At 31.1% G+C, this 17388-nt stretch overlaps 1 protein-coding gene across 1 annotated transcript in view; it reads right to left on the bottom strand.

Annotated features, from left to right (window-relative positions):
* Nucleotides 1-1269: 1269 nt before the first annotated feature.
* Nucleotides 1270-17388, bottom strand: part of LOC127705181 (RNA cytidine acetyltransferase-like) — a 33310-nt gene continuing 17191 nt past the window's right edge. The window contains 14 exon segments of the mRNA XM_052209433.1: nucleotides 1270-1414; nucleotides 3786-3943; nucleotides 4485-4583; nucleotides 5026-5145; nucleotides 6050-6222; nucleotides 6833-6940; nucleotides 7477-7579; nucleotides 8167-8215; nucleotides 10619-10752; nucleotides 12381-12494; nucleotides 13234-13308; nucleotides 13861-13962; nucleotides 14794-14910; nucleotides 15800-16047. Of these exon segments, the coding sequence (XP_052065393.1) occupies nucleotides 1318-1414; nucleotides 3786-3943; nucleotides 4485-4583; nucleotides 5026-5145; nucleotides 6050-6222; nucleotides 6833-6940; nucleotides 7477-7579; nucleotides 8167-8215; nucleotides 10619-10752; nucleotides 12381-12494; nucleotides 13234-13308; nucleotides 13861-13962; nucleotides 14794-14910; nucleotides 15800-16047 (1697 nt within the window). The 3' untranslated portion in view covers nucleotides 1270-1317.

Genomic DNA, 17388 nt, shown 5'->3' with positions numbered 1-17388 from the left:
GCCATGTCAGCCATGTTGGTTGGCAGGCAGTGTCATCGGACATATTATTTAAACTAGATACCCTAATGATAATTGTGGCCAATTTTGAATCTGGCCCAGTAGTTTCTGAGAATATTTTTTTTAAAGTGAACAATGGATGACGACAGATGCATATATTGAGCTGAATTTTAGTACGCGAGTCTACTATGATGAGTTACAGATCGAGTTTACATTTGGTTCCGCTCTGCTGATTTTTGCCGAAATGAGTTTAGGTTTCGTTCCTCTCCGCTGATTTAGAATTAATAATAATAAACAGTCTACCTATTTTAGGTTAATCTACATTGAGTTTGCATTTTTTATGAAAATTATCACTCGTAAAAATGGCTACAACTTTTTTTGCGAGTTGTGCCATTTTTGCAATTACGAGTCTTACGACACATCTAGTTTTAAAATTAAAGTAATGGTGTGTTTGATAGCAATTAAGGTAAATAACATATATTTCATCAGTTCTTGACAAATTTAGTATGATAGTATTTTTGCCTTCTTCGGATTTTTCAACATATGATTTTGTTTATTTTACCACTATAATCTACTTTTGGTAACAGTGACATGTTAAAATATCAGTCCAATGAGTCTGCAGAATCATTTAAACTCAATTTTTGAAGAAGAGCTTGTATTGCTCATCTGGCTAATGTATTATGCCTAGTGTGAGATACTAACATCATGTCTGCATCAAAGTTACCATGTTATTAAAGTATAAATGCATATATAATGTTTATAAAGATGCATAGATAAAGCTGACTGTATGGTATGGGTTTTTCTCATTGTTGAAGGCCGTACTGTGACCTATAATTGCTTATGTCCACTTATGTGAACTTTGAGTTGATTCATTGGCAATCATAACACATTTCCCTATCTTATATAGAAAATGTTTACTTTATTTTGAGACTTTTTCGAACTGTACAAAAGTTTTAATATGGACCTGAAAATTGCATGGCATTGGCTGGATAGGCTCTAAAGAATGTTCATCTCACTGCACAATGTAGTTTGAACTCTAAAAGCTAGAGATGAGGCCTGGAAGGTAAAGCTATCATGCAAGGATTTAGATTTCATTTTATGCAATCTTTTACCCCAAAATGTAAAAATGTGAAAGGTTAAGACAATTGGAACCAAATGGCAAGAGATAACAGTAGACCAAACAGATTTTTGGGTGAGGAAGGTTATGAGCTGGAATCTTTCAATTTCAATAACTGCTCACATGATTATGATATCAACTATTAAAACAACAAGAAATGTTCTTTGTGTATTATAAATATTAACATCAATATCAATTTAAAATCAGTGTTTATGTTTCTTTTTATCTTTTTTCTTTTTTGCACTAGTTGAAAATTCCTCCAATAAATTTGATTCTGGTTTTCGCTTCTTTTCTTTGTTGCTGAAAAAAAAGAGCCAATAATTATTTAAATCCCAAAATGCACTGTTTCTATTATTTAAAAATCTCCTGATCTTATGGAATCATGCATGGATGTTTAAAGTATAGAACCAAATACTACATGCATATTCATGACTAGACAATGTTAATGTGAAATGAATCCTGGGTTGCATTAGAACTGTATGCTGAGCCAAAGTTTTAACAAGCTTGTTCACAAGGCAATAATCCACGGGAATTCATATCACCCCAAATTATTGTGTCTCCGAGTCGATCAGCCTTTGACTCTTTACTAATATATTGCTTTCTTTGCCTAAATATAGCAAATACAAATTTAGTAGTCTTTGGTTTACCCTGGATGAGCACCAATTCTAATTTTTTTTAAATATATTTAAGAGAGCTGATAATTTATACATATGAGTCTGTTAACAGATTCATAATACGTAACACTCAACAATATTTTATTCTTCTATTCTAAGTTATTCAAAAAATGAAATATCTCCATGATTGCATTTGTCATACCGTTAAAAGGCTTGTATAGTCCGCGGTTTTATTCTCCAAAATTGTACCTGCCAGACAGGGGTGCGGACTATAGAGTACAATAAGCAAGAAATAAGAGAAAAAATTTAATTTCGTGAGGTGGTTTGTTTACATTCCGCCATGTTTGTTATTGATATTGTAGAGGGCGCTCTTATCATTTTTCAAACTAATAATTTTACCTAATCCATATTTATAAGTTATTTTTATTCAATATTATATTAATACTGATAAATTTATTAAAAATTAAACGCTGCATTACAAATTTCTTGTTTCTTTTAATGCATTGCTTAAAATAAACTGGTATCTGCTTAAATGAAACGGTACAAAAAAAGTCAAAAAGACAACCGTAAACCAGCTTACGATGTGTAAATTACAAAACGTAATCGGGTATTATTTGTTCCGTTTTGGTGTTTCATACTGACAAATATGTTTTGTATTAGCTTAAGACCCTTCAAACATTAATGTAATTGTGGACAAGTTCATTTATATTCAAATTATCTATTTGATATTATTCCCAACTTTGTACTTCGTTTATATCTATTTACTCTATATTATAATGATCTTACTATATTGAACATATATTTGTATTATATGGTTCAATGAATCCAAATACTCTATCTAGGATCTTTGATATTTACTCACCACTGGCTATTGGACAAATTACTTTTCTTAATAGTTGTTTTATCTGGTTCTGGCCAGTTTGACAGTTCACCTTTTGACTATATATACTGTAATTTTTAACTATATTGTCAATGCAGAATAAGTAACACCAGAAACAACACTATGAGCCGTAGCCAGCATTATAAGGTATTTATAGTTTAAGGGTTTTTCAAATTAATCTATGGTTAAAAGTTTTTGTCTTAAATATTTTATTTAGTTTCATTTACTTTGCTAATTGTATTTCAAACTTTATATTTTCTTTTTTACCTGTAATAAACTTTCAATGTTGTATAGTATTTTATTGAGACGTATGGTCAACTTACTTTAGTGAACAGTTTTCATTAGCATTAATTAACAAATTGTTTACTTTCAGAGTTGTCATTTAACTAGTTTTGCATTATTATTTATTTGCAATAGAGTAATTAAACATAATATACATTATTTGCTACAAAATGATATATTCATATGCATTTATTTGTAAAGTTATATTTATTTGTCATTATCTGTATATTTCAGATCTGTCGTTGCCTTCTTTATAGCATATAATAAAGTATTTGAACGTTCTGCATTCAATTCATCCATGCCTTGTACCACCTGGTCACATAATAGATATATTAAACACTGTTTTACATAAGGATGGAACTGTTTTACTTTCAAAGTCGTATTATAGTGATATCTATTATGTACGGATTTCGACTCTCACCGTTTTTCTTCTTCTTTTACACGTGCTTTTCAAACTTCCGGTTTAAACATACACAAGTTTCTAAATTGTTTTTTGTGTGATTTAGACTTATTTTAACAATCGTGAAGTGTTCTAGAATCATTTACAAGCAGTTTCAGCTTCTGTTTAATGATGGAAAACATGTTTTTCCAAGAAAATACCGCAAACGACCACACACGATTTGAAATTACCGGAGTTTCATTAGACCTTTTCTAACAGTTACACAAAGTTTTTTTACCTGAAATTTCGTGGGGAGAAGGGGGTGCGGACTATGTACCAGTGCGAACTATACAAGCCCGATTACGGTATATCCAACAAATTATAAAACCCTAGCCTAAATTGGCTCAAATTCTTTCACATCAAAAATCTGTAAACCAACAAATTATTGGTTCAAATCATATCTTACACAAAACTGTAAAACTTTGCAACAAACTTTTCCTTCCGTTTGTATTTTACCTTTTAACACTAACTAATCCTTTCTTCTCACTAGAGCCTGACAAGGCTTTTTGCCAGTCATGTTCTGATCCTCTTATCTCATAATTTGTCAGATCTATCCCAGACAACACTGCTGCTTCCTGTCTCTGTTTCTGCAATACCTCATTGGCTGCTTCATTCTGGAATCAAAATCATAACTCATCACTACATTTTAGAATGGAAAACATTGGGAATTAAAGAACGTTTGTGAGCATGCTCACATACCCCACTCTCCCACAATGTCACTGGGCAAACAAAATATCACCAGATTCCTAAGTTCAAAGACTCATAACTCCTACAAAAGTCAACTGATAAAAAATTCTTGTGAATCTGCACATCTACATATTATGTCCTCATTAACTACAAAGTTTCATAAAATTCAGTTGTGTGGTTTCAGAGGAGTTGCACTGACTAACTAGGGATGGGTGTCAAAATTCTTTTTTGTTAAGCCAAAATGTAAGTGATATTCTAAAATTGCCTCAATAGTTGGTTACCCCATTTGATAAGTGTCATCCCTGGGTTCCATGTATGTTTTAAATGACAGCCATTATAGTAACTGTAAGGAGAGGACATAAATATACTGTTGGCTTTAAAATGTTAAAAATAAATAAAACATCCTCTATTAATCTTAGTGTGTAAAATTTGATATATTTAGCGAATTTTCAATATAAATATGTATACCAATTCTTCATCCATAGTCTGTTTAATAGGTTCTAATGTTATTTCCTTTCTAGCTACCATATCCTTTTCTGCATCTGCTTCCAAAATTTCATTCAAATTCTGTTAAAGAAAAACACCAATATATAATTTTATTAACACTAAAGCTATAAAACAAATCTATAATATTTTTATAGTAAGTTTTATTCTGAAAAACTGTATACAAATGCTTCTGTTTTAAAAAAAATATAATACTTCAGATAAGCTTACCTTCAAAAATCCATGTAACCAATATATTTACAATGGAAAATCAGTGAAAAAAATTTCAGTACAAAAAATAACTAGCAGACTTGACAATTAAGTTGAAAGTTGAACACAACTCATACCCTCAGGGTTGACAAGCTAGTGATCACTGTAGACGAAATACTTAAATCACTTGGCAACCGAGGCCCTATGACAGACAGGTGACCACATCATATTACAAGCTTTATCTGCTGCAAATCTAGACAGGTTGTATAAAATAAATGCAACAGAAAGGATAAAAAAAATTAAAAATTATATTCACCTGTACAATTTTCCTGATGATTCTGTTAAACAATCCAAGTAACTGACTAGATGGCAAGTCCAGTTCCTTTTCTAACTCATCGACTGTCCTGTGCTGTAATCCTATGCCTAACAACAGACCCTGTCATATAGATAGAAGTATCCATAATTTAGATTGTGTTGCCATTCATAACAAGCATTCTTTTGTAAAGTTTTTTCCCCCATTCTTTTTTTATTAAAAATTCAATTATCAATCTGATCGTTTTATAACATTATTTTCAATATTTTAATATTTTTGGTCTAACACAAGGCATGAACCCTTTTGAAAACATGGCAATTAGTTACTGCTTTGAGGTAAAAATTCTATGTTTTATATACTTTCAAATAAAGTGTATCAGTAATTTCTATTAACAAAATATTGCTAAACATTTGACCTAACTGGAGTTTTTGATACTTGGTAAAAATTAAAACTAAAATTATGGGCAAAGGAAGATAACTCCAATTTTAAACATTACTTTTAAAATACCAGATTCATACACTATACACAATTTACACAATATCCTTGACATGCATGTTTATGTACATCATTTTGTAACTTGAATATATGTTTCATTGATAGATTTCTTGAAATGTTCATGGATAGTATGCATAGAATGTAGAGCTCAATGCAATGATTTTTTTATCTCAAAAGTATTGATAAAATCTGGAAAATTGATATCTATCAAGCCAGCCCCTTAAGGCTTTTGATTGCACGAATGCAATCTTTACTGGCATAACTTATAACAAACTGCTTTCAAATTGTTCATTTATTAATTAAGAAATTATTAAGAAACTAAGGTTTCAACTCCATCAAGCAACGTTGACCTTAGATGTATTTGGCTATTATTTTTAGGTCCCTTTGATCATATAGCTCTTCAACAGTTTTGGTTCTTATATATCCTCAGCTGTCAAACTTCCTGATGAGGGTAAAACAGGAAAAGAGCTATGGACCAATGAAATTTATAAAGTGCCAGGTGTTTTCATTTTTTACCCCAATAAATACTTACAGACTGTACAACACTGAGGTGTGTATCAATTAGACCAAGAAAAAACAGTCGACTGATGGCTGGTAATAAGTCTATAACTAAGTGATAATCCACCATGTTTTGAGCATATAGCTCCAGGCGTTTAACATCATACTTTGTAAAATGAGCTTCAAGTTCTGTTAAACTTATTTTTTCTGAAATAAATAAATTGATATTTATCAAGTTTTTAAAATAAAAATATGAACTACTTTAATGCAATGTAAACAATAAAGTAAACTTCAAAAACCCTTTCTTTTCATACTGAGAGGCATTTAGATAGTCTTTTATTTTAGAGGACCCATCCCATATAGGGCTATACTAAACTAACCCAAACTCTTAACCTAATCTAAGCCTTACACTTACTCAAAACCCTAACACTAGCCCTAAACCTAAATCATAACCCTAACCTATCCTTAACCCTGAGTGGAATACAAACCCCAATGTACAGGGTTCTGACCCTGGTAATCTGAAAATCGAAACAATTATAAAGTTTTGCTTAAAAATGTTACCATGTATAAAATTACTACTATCATTTCCTTTATACCGCTAGTTCAAATAAAACCTTACAGAACAGTTTTTAGTGCTTACAAACAAAAAATTACACTAAACACCATGTATTGACAAAATACAATTTTTGAAAATAGTAAATCAGTATTACACCTTCTTCAACTGTAAATGTCTTACAAGATCAGAAAACAAAAATGAAATTCTACATATTGTATTCTGATAATTTTCTATGTTTTTTTCCCAGTACTAAAATCTTACTTTTTCCCGATGATTTGAAAGTTTTCTCCTGCAGAATACTAAGTGCCATAGATGGTTTAAATGTCCTGAACTGGTAAGACAACAAAGACACAAATCTCCTACGGAAATCTGAAACAAAAAATATTTAATGGTAAGATACAATATATATTTTATCGAATAACTAATCCAAGAATATGAATGTTATTCAAAAAGTGTCATGAATGCGTGAATGAGTGTTGTTTAGCCATGAATTTTAATTTTTTTCTATATTTGAATTCTTGAATAATTTTTCTTTTTATTACATTGACTTTTTAATGTGAGTAAAGTAAAAAAAAGGTAGTGCACTTTTTTCCCTATGATTTTCACTTCACTTTGATGGAACTTTGTTGACATCAAGACAACACCTATTGTTCACTGGATTTATTTCTCTTCTTTAGGCTTTAAGATGACAGAATTGTCAGAAATATGTGACATATTATGTAAAGGAACCATAGGTTACTCAACAGCAGAACATAAGTTACATAGCAGTACAAGCAGTTATTTTTCTCTATATTTCATAATTTGATTTTTAATACTACAATGATGATCTAAACTTCAAACTTCTATGGGTACTTAGATAACTTTAAACGACAATTTTGTGCAATAAAGAATAATTTTATAATAACCTTTCCAGAAAGCAGCCAGCCACAGTTCACTTTTGTCTTCATCATTATCTTCTGTATGTAACATTTTTAACATGATACAGGAGTGTTCACCTGTTAGGTCATTCTAAAATACAAAAACGTCATAGATTTGGCAAAATACTTGGCGAAAAAAATTTGGCAAAATACAATTCATTGGTACCTCATGAGGTACATACAAGTCATTTCTTTGAAAGAAAAACTCATTATTTTCAATTTTTATTTCTGCCTTCCATCATGTTGATGCACAATGCAAATCCAGTCTAACGCAAATTATAAGGTACTGTATTTATCTTGCCAGGACTAGAGTAATAAAAAGTCTGTTCAATCATTTTGAAAATCAAGGTCACCTCTTTTTTGAGATATTTGTTATGTTGGGTGTTATCTCACTGACCATTACCCCACATCTCCTCATATTAATTTCAAGGAAAGGAAAGAACATACATGTATATCATGGATTCAATGCTTAACAAAGTACAATTGTTTATGTTAGCTTTTATGCAGCATTTGGCAAAACCACCAAATTCAAATATCCACGAAAATGCCATTTTTCGTAAATCCACGAAAAATGGTATCCATAAAAATTAATGAATCCTCAGAACATTACATTTCTTATTTTATTTTGTAGAAGTAGTAGGATTATAATATTTAACCATATAAACAACTAATACTCACAGGAGTCTGACGAAGATAAACTGGGGTAAATTTGGACTTCTTCCAAAATCTGTTGAAATTAAAAGTATAAAACAATCTTTATATAAAGAATCAATGATGTCAGTTTCCTTCACAATTCCAAGGAAAGTCGAAAGTCTAGATATCTCATCTAAATCATTTCAATAATATTTACATATAAACAATAACAACACAATTCCTAGGAAAGTTGAAAGTCTAGATATCTGATCTAAATCATTTCAATAATATTTACATATAAACAATAACAACAATAATTCGATTTTAATGATATCTTTCATAAATATTTGTTTTGTATAAGTCATTAGTTTTATAAATTTGTTAAATGTTAGTATGTTATATGATCTAGCTAATCATGTTCAAGATAAACAAAAAAAGATGAATATAGAGAACAATTCTGGGGAAAAACACACAATAAAGCAAATATCCCTTTTCCAAGACATAGATGTATTAACACTTTTGGTATTTAGCAGAATTTTGTCTCGGAATGACCCTAGATCTGTCTCAAAACAACCCTCCGGCCTCATGGAACAATCACTTTTTTAATTATGAGGTCAAATTTTTGGAATTATGAAGCAAAATTCTAGAGGAGCTTGTATAAAATGCATATAAGTGTAAATATGTCTATTGACCTCACAAATGAATATTAAAATGGGATTCATCATATGACGTCTGTTGGCAAGGAGCAATCTATAAAGGGGAGACATAATAAATTAGTTATATAAAATCATTGTATGTTCGTCTTAAGTATTTACATGAGGAAAGAATGTGAACAAGAGGCTCTCAAGAGCCTGAATCGCTCACCTGTATTTCAGAGGATAAGATTTTCAAATGTTAGCAAACTTGAACAAATTGTGTAAAATTGTCTTTAAAGGGCAATAACTCCTTAAGGGGTCAATTGACAATTTTTGTCATATTAACTTTTTTGTAGATCTTACTTTGCTGAACATTATTGCTACTTACAGTTTATATATATATATCTATAATAATATTCAAAATAATAACAAAAACTGCCAAATTTTGTTAAAACTACCAATTCGGTGGCAGCAACCCAACAATGGGTTGTTCGATTCGTCTGATAATTTCAGGGCCGATAGATCTTGACCAATTAAACAATTTTACCCCATGTCACATTTGCTCTAAAAGATTTAGTTTTTGAGATATAAGCCAAAAACTGCATTTGACCCTTATGTTCTATTTTTAGCCATGGTGGCCATGTTTGTGGATGGATACAAACTTCGGATATAATTTATAAACAAGATACCCTAAGGAACATTAAATTAAAGTTTGAAGGTAATTGGCCCAGTAGTTTCAGAGGATAAGATTTTTAAATGTTAGCAAACTTGATGAACAAATTGTGTAAAATTGTCTTTAAAGGGCAATAACTCCTTAAGGGGTCAATTGACAATTATGGTCATATTAACTTTTTTGTAGATCTTACTTTGCTGGACATTATTGCTGCTTACAGTTTATATATATCTATAATAATATTCAAAATAATAACAAAAAACTGCAAAATTTTGTTAAAACTACCAATTAGGTGGCAGCAACCCAACAATGGGTTGTTCGATTCGTCTGAAAATTACAGAGCTGATATATCTTGACCAACTGACAGTTTTAACCCATGTCAGATTTGCTCTAAAAGCTTTAGTTTTTGAGATATAATCCAAAAACTGCATTTGACCCCTATGTTCTATTTTTAGCCATGGGGGCCATGTTTGTTGATGGATCAAAACTTCGGATATAATTTATAAACTAGATACCCTAAGGAACATTTAGTTAAAGTTTGAAGGTATTTGGCCCAGTAGTTTCAGAGGAGAAGATTTTTTAAATAGTTTACGACGACAGACGATGAAGGACGCCAAGTGATGGCACAAGCTCACATGGGGCCCTTTGGGCCCCGGTGAGCTAATAAAAACTAGTAAAACTTTGGAAAATGTTTGTGTGTGTTTACAAAACAGTACCCTGATTTCATGTATTCTGTCTATGTTCCAAGTTTAGTCACTGTAAAATCAACATTCCTTACTATAAAACCTCTTTTTCATTTAAGGAGAGGTCAATTTCTGATTATTTTGTCAATAAAATAATGAAGTTTTTCTCAAATTAAAATTTAAGTTTGTTGACATTCAACACTTCAAATATATATTGCATGTCAGTCAACAAAACAAGTTTAAATACAGTTAAATAATTTTCATGTGTTGGGAGCAAATTCCATTAAGCTCACTGTGGTAACATTGTTAGATTTAAATGCCTTCAGGTGCAACTGCAAAAGAGATGAAAAAACTGGATTTAAAAAATAAATTCTCATTGGCTTCAATTTTTTTTTTTTTTTTTGAAACCCTGATAAACTGAAGAACTGGTATTGCTTAGAATTCAATGCAAATGTTTAGAAAACCTTGTGTAAATAGATATGTTAAAGATTTTATTCAAACCTTACTTAAGTAATCCAGCTGTAAGACCAAATGACACACCAAGATAATCTAACTTCTCTGGTTTTCTTTCTGTCAGTTTCATGAGTAATGGTGGAAGATTTTTTCTTGGTGTCAATCTTTCATCAACTAAACTTACATCCTGTATATAAGATAAACATTGATACTAAAAAAGAATTTCAATACTTCTTTTAAATATATCCTATACTCAGCGCAATATAATGAAGAGTGAAATTTAATAACCATCTAGTATTGTATAACATGGTATTTCAATATTTTCCATATTATTTTAGATAAATTTGTAAATTTTCATCAATAATTTTTTCTAATTTGATTTTTTAAGAACCTTCGCCCATAAATTAAAAATTATTTGTGGACTAATATGAAAATTTTCACATTTTTTGCCTTAAAAAATCTTTAATTTTAATGTTTGATGTCATTTTTTTTTTTAGTTTAATTCAAATCAAAAATGTATAAATAAAGAATTCCTGAAAATCCTGTTTCTGCAAAAATTATATGACAGTACTCCAAAGTTCAGATTTTTTGACAATTTGATTTATGTATGTTACATGGAAAATTAAAACAAGAATGTGTCCTTAGTACACGGATGCCCCACTCACACTATCATTTTCTATGTTCAGTAGACCATGAAATTGGGGTCAAAACTCTAATTTGGCATTAAAATTAGAAAGATCATATAATAGGGAACATGTGTACTAAGTTTCTAGTTGATTGAACTTCAATTTCATCAAAAACTACCTTGACAAAAAACTTTAACCTGAAGCGGGACGGACGGACAGACGCACAGACCAGAAAACATAATGCCCCTACTACTATCGAAGGTGGGGCATAAAAAAAATGTCTTTTGTAATCACATCCCTTTTTTTCAATGCAAGATGCCTTGATTTTTTATAACATCAAACATAAGACTGACTGAAAGTTTCAACTTGTAACCACTGAATAGTAGTCATCACTAAACATTATGCATGTGTCAAAACATTTCTGTCCTTACTGTTGAACATTTCTAAAGGCTTGGACCTCTACCACAGATAGGCAGTGATAAAGTCCTGTTCCTTTGCTGTGATAGCCCTTAGATAAGATGTAGGGAAGAAACTTCATTGAGTTTGAAAGACCATAAATAATCTGTTTAAAACCATTTTTCAAGGCAATTTCAATGACTTTAGTTCATGATATAATGGCATTCTCACTCAACTTGATTGAGAAAACCCACGTCAGTCAAAGGAAGATTTATGAAAATAGTGATAATCTACAATTCAGACAAGCCACATTAGACATGAGAAATAAATGAAGAATGTGTCCATGGGACACGGATGTCACTACTTGTAAATATATGGCAAATTCAGAAAATTTTCAATTTACAAAGGGACTTTCCTTGAGAACGGTGAAAGTGATGGCACCCAAGTTCGAACTTGATCTGTGTTTGGTTGTAATAAGCATTGTGTATAAGTTTCATAACATTTGGTTGAGGTAAACTAAAGTAAGAGAACAGAAACTAATTCTGGGATGTACGGACAGACATACAGATGGACAAGGGTAAAACTTGATAATCCCTATACCACAGCAGGGGGCATAAAAATATATAGCATCATTCATGTCCAAAATGGTGTTTTCCATAATCCTTAATGTGTGTTTATATACAGCTTAATGAAAGAAACCTATTCTGGCATTTGCCACAATAAAAGAAGATGGTGAAAAGATACAGATACAATAATTTTCTATTCATATGCAAATATCCAGAGAAAATCCTACCTGTTCATCAACTGGTGTAACATTGTCCTCTACATCTTTGGTTTCTGATAAATTGATCATTTTACCTTCGTAATACTGCTGTAATAAATTTAAGGCTCTTGATCCATAACCCATCTGAAAATATAATATATTTTTTTAAATATTGAAATATTCTTAAATATAGTTTGCTAATGAAATATTTTTTTTTGCATAAAACTGTAAGAAGATAGTAAATGTATTTAAAGATGTATACAAAATAACATTTATTTAAGTTTAAAAAGAGGTTTATTGTGAAAGTTAAATGATAGATTCATTACAAAACTTACATTGGCTAGAGGTATAGGGGGAGGTTGAGATCTCACAAAACATGTTTAACCCCGCCACATTTTTGCGCCTGTCCCAAGTCAGGAGCCTCTGGCCTTTGTTAGTATTGTATGTTTTTTTAATTTTAGTTCATTTATATGTTTAGGATTTTAGTGTGACGTCCATTTTCACTGAACTAATACACATTTTTGTTTAAGGGCCAGCTGAAGCCTGCCTCTGGGTGTGGGATTTTCTTGCTGTGTTGAAGACCCATTGGTGGCCTTGGGCTGTTTTCTGCTCTTTGGGCGGGTTGTTGTCTCTTTGACACATTACCAATTTCCATTCTCGATTTTATCACTTGTCACCTAGAATGATAGTCTTTTCCTTACAAAGCAAAACCCTGTTTAAAATGTCTCATACTGCAATAGGAAAAGCAATTGAAGATCAATAGGTCAAATAATTGTGATAAAGTTTATAAATTCATATAAATTACCATTAAATTGAGATAGTATGGCAAGTAAGTATCATTTTAACTCAAAAGACACCTGTAAATGTTATATAAGTTTCTTACACTTTGATAGTCTGGATGTGTAGCTATCCTGACAATCCTGGCACCAGATAAACCTGCAAAATCTTGGTCCTGAAACTTTTAAATAAAATATTTTTTTATGTATTTTGTGTTAAATAAATAATTTTTTTTTCAAATCATTTAAGATCAAGTCAAAGGAATTCACTGTAATCTTAATACTATCAATTGCCTATTTGACATCTTAGTTTCATTGTACACCTTTACAATGTGTATTAAAGTGTAAATAGTTACATAATAGTATTTGTTCCTTTTTATTCCATTTAAAAAAATGCACCAATCCTAGTAAAGTAAAATATTGATTATTTGCCATTTTTAATTCACAATTCTGGCATTACAGAAAATCAATAAACAGAATTACCAATGTGTTGACAGTTACATCGATTCGAGTCAGCTTTTCTTCATGTGTGACCATATAGCTCTCTCAGATTTGTGAAGGGGACAAAAATATCATTTTTTGTCTCCAATATCCTTGTTCCAAATTATTTTTCTTCTATTATTCAATTGAAATGTAGAAATCTGGAATAGTTTGTGAACAAATAAGCATGAAAACATCTTTAAAGATCAATTATTTGTCTGAGTGTAGTTCATATAATGGAATAAATCTGGTACCTGTTGTGATATGGTCCATGGAATCAAATCTCCCGAAGCCCTCTTTCCTCTAGATAAACTATTCATTATTGTTGACTTAGAAATATCTCCCTCTAAACATATCTGAAATAAATTTTGTAGAGTACACTTTAAAAGAAAGATCGATTTATGCCCTACTTGTATATGCATATTTTGTTTCAGTTTCATAACCTATACTTCATGAAAACATCAATTTTTTTTTCATGACAAGAGTTGCTTGATGGTCAAAGAATGAAAATTTCATGGAAGGTTTTAGATCTATCTTGAGACATTATGTTGAAAAGAAAACCATAAATGGTGGCTTCTATGAAAAGTGGATGCTTATGTTCTAATTAATATTGTTTTTATGAAGATGCAATAAACAGAATAAAAAATAAATAGAGAATGTGTCCATGGGACATGTACACAGATGATGCCTCCGCTTGCATATAACGCTATAAAGGGACATAACTAGAGAACTGTAAAAATGACGCCACCCAAATTCAAACTTGATCTGTGTTTTATGGTAATAAGCATTTTGTATAAGTTTCATAACATTTGATTGAGGCAAACTTAAGTTAGAAAATGGAAAAGAAAAATACAGCAATTTATAAAGGGGCATAACTGTAGAAGGGTAAAAGTGATGCCACTAAAATTCAAACTTGATCTGTGTTTTGTGGTAAAAAGCATTGTGTATAAGTTTCATAACATTTGGTTGAGGCAAACTAAAGTTACAGAACGAAAATTAATTTTGGGACGTTCATACGCACTGACAGTCACACAGAAGTACAAACAGACAAGGGTTACACTTAATGCCCCCTCCGCCACTGTGGGGGCATAAAAATAGCAATAACGGTGATAATGATAATTATGATACTAACCTTAAAAATCATCACTTTTCTATTACCATATTTAAATTTGAATGGAATTACTCACTTGTAAAATACAAAGAACTTCTGGTAACGATGTCTGGTTTGGATCAACAGGTCCAAGTAATGCAAATATATGATGTGCAGGAGCATCAGATAATAACTGTAAATCATTGGGGGTATTCTGAAAATACAGAGAAAGCTGCCATACAGGAAAAAAGAATACAATCTGGTGTATAGAAACATTACAACAACTTTTCCAAATGTTCCATCTTTAACTCAGGATATCTAAGTCCTCACCAAGAATTGTGAATTTAATCCCCAACTGGGTCAAACCAAAGACTTAAAAATTGGCATTTAATGCCTTTTTAATGGGGCCCCATCCAGCAGATTGGGAAATTTGTATCACAATAAACCATCATAGGATTTTTTTTTTTATTATTTAACATGTTTTAGCAGGTGACCACAAGCAAAGTTGACTTGTTTTGTTTAATCAGTCCTATCATTGTGTCAAAAAAATTATGAGAATCTGTGGAATCAAAAAAGAGTTATGACATCACACAACATAGGGATTTTAGGACAAGTCTATCAATGATTGAGGGTGACCGATTTAAAAATGTAAAACTTAGCTGTGTTTTCTTTCAGCTGCAATAGAATGGAGATAAGTATTGTATTTGAAAATTTACCTGCATCAATTCTATATTTTTTTTATGTTTGCAAATAGCAATTTACTGGCGATGCATTGCAGTCACCTCAATTTTGTGACCATCAAATCTTCAACTGATGCCTACAAATCTTCAAGTACAATGTCAATCTTCAAGTACAATGTCAATCTTCAAGTACAATGTCAATCTTCAAGTACAATGCCATTATCTCCTAAAGAGTGGCAATCTCAAATTTATAAAGCAAACAGTCATCAATTTCAGCCTAAAACCATGACTTCTGGTCTGACAGTCTGGGAAGGTTTCTCATATTGTCAAAACAATTACCGTAAAATGATAAATTATCCTCTAGATTTCAAATGCATTGAAAGAAAAAGGCTATCATAAGTCAAAATGGATCTAGTAGTTTACCTTATAATGTGATGAAACATATAATGCCATAATTCTGTGTAGAAATCCTTCTGAAGCTTTGTGGTATGAAAATAAAGTGTCTCTGTTAACATAATATAGGTCACATGACTCAGGTACGGGGCAACCTGAAGTTATTCTCGATACATTGGTAGCATCCAGACACAGTAAATCATTCAGCCATTTCTCTACTGGATCACCATTAGCATATCTAATGGAGTCATTTAAAACTATTTCATGTAATGCTCTACCTAGAATTAATAAAAGGAAATCAGTAAGACTTATTAATGTTTTTTCTATGCATTGAATGGAAAGGAATATGAAAAATATATAATTCATTTCAAACATCTTTAAGTTTTGTGGAAAATCTGCATTTTTCATTTCCAGCAACACTCAACAGGATTATTACCTTCAAATTATCAATAATACTTTGTAATAAAAAAAGATTAGCATAATGAAAATAATATTATGCTATTTTGATATAAACAGATGGTGTGTTTTTAAAGAGTATGTTTTACTTAAAACAATTTGTAATCATCCATTTAATCATAAAATGACTACTGCATTTTTTTCTACAGACTATTCTTATTCATGTTTGATGCTACAGGTGTCCACCACTTCTGTTTCATACAAAAATCAAAACATCAGTTTCAGCTTCTTTAGTCATTTAAAAACATGTGTAACAGTGGTTTGATTCCGCCAGTGTACTTTATCCAGAGGAAGAAAATCCCCAGTGATTTTTATCCACCAACAAAAATTCACTAGGTTTTTCTATCCGGGTCCAGTGTAAAACATCCGCCAGTCATTATAAGGTTCAACCCATTTATTTATGTAAACAATAAACCGGTCTAATATAAACAAAACAACGATATCAAGATCTACGCTTTCCCCCTATTTACATCCAACATTCTCTAGTGAAAAACAGTTACCCGGAATAAATACACGGCGGAATGAAAGTACGCTTACACATGCACTATAAATGCAGAAATCATTGCAACTTTTTTATTAATGCGAAAGTATCAGGTTCACAATAATAAAAGTTTGTATTCATAATTTCAGTAGTGATTTTCAATCGCAAATTGTATAAAATTGTATTAATTAGATTTCACATTTTTGCAAGAGGTCAAAGATTTGCAATAATTAATGCATGCAATAATTTCTAAATTTACAGTATATCAAATTTTATATAAAAACAAGAATGCACACACTGAAATGTCTCGCCTTCTTTACTAATCATTGATATTATGTTGATAGTCCTAAATATAAAGCTTTATTACAACTGTCACATAAACTTAACATTAACCAAGTAAACTAAACATTGACCAATGAACCATGAAAATGAGGTCAAGGTCAGATGAACCATGCTAGGCAGGCATGTACAGCTAACAATTCTTCCATACAACAAATATAGTTGACCTATTGCTTATAGTTGTAAGAAAAAAAGACCAAGCCTCAAAAACTTAACTTTGACCACTGAACCATGAAAATGAGGTCAAGGTCAGATGACACCTGCCAGCTAGACATGTACACCTTACAATCATTCCATATACCAAATATGGTAGACCTATTGCATACAGTATAAGAAAAACAGA

The sequence above is a fragment of the Mytilus californianus genome, unplaced genomic scaffold (genome assembly GCF_021869535.1).
Source record: "Mytilus californianus isolate M0D057914Y unplaced genomic scaffold, xbMytCali1.0.p SCAF_6, whole genome shotgun sequence".
NCBI classification, from domain to species: Eukaryota; Metazoa; Mollusca; class Bivalvia; order Mytilida; family Mytilidae; genus Mytilus; species Mytilus californianus.
The sequence above is the reverse complement of the archived record's forward strand: the minus strand, read 5'-3'. Positions and strand labels throughout refer to the sequence as shown.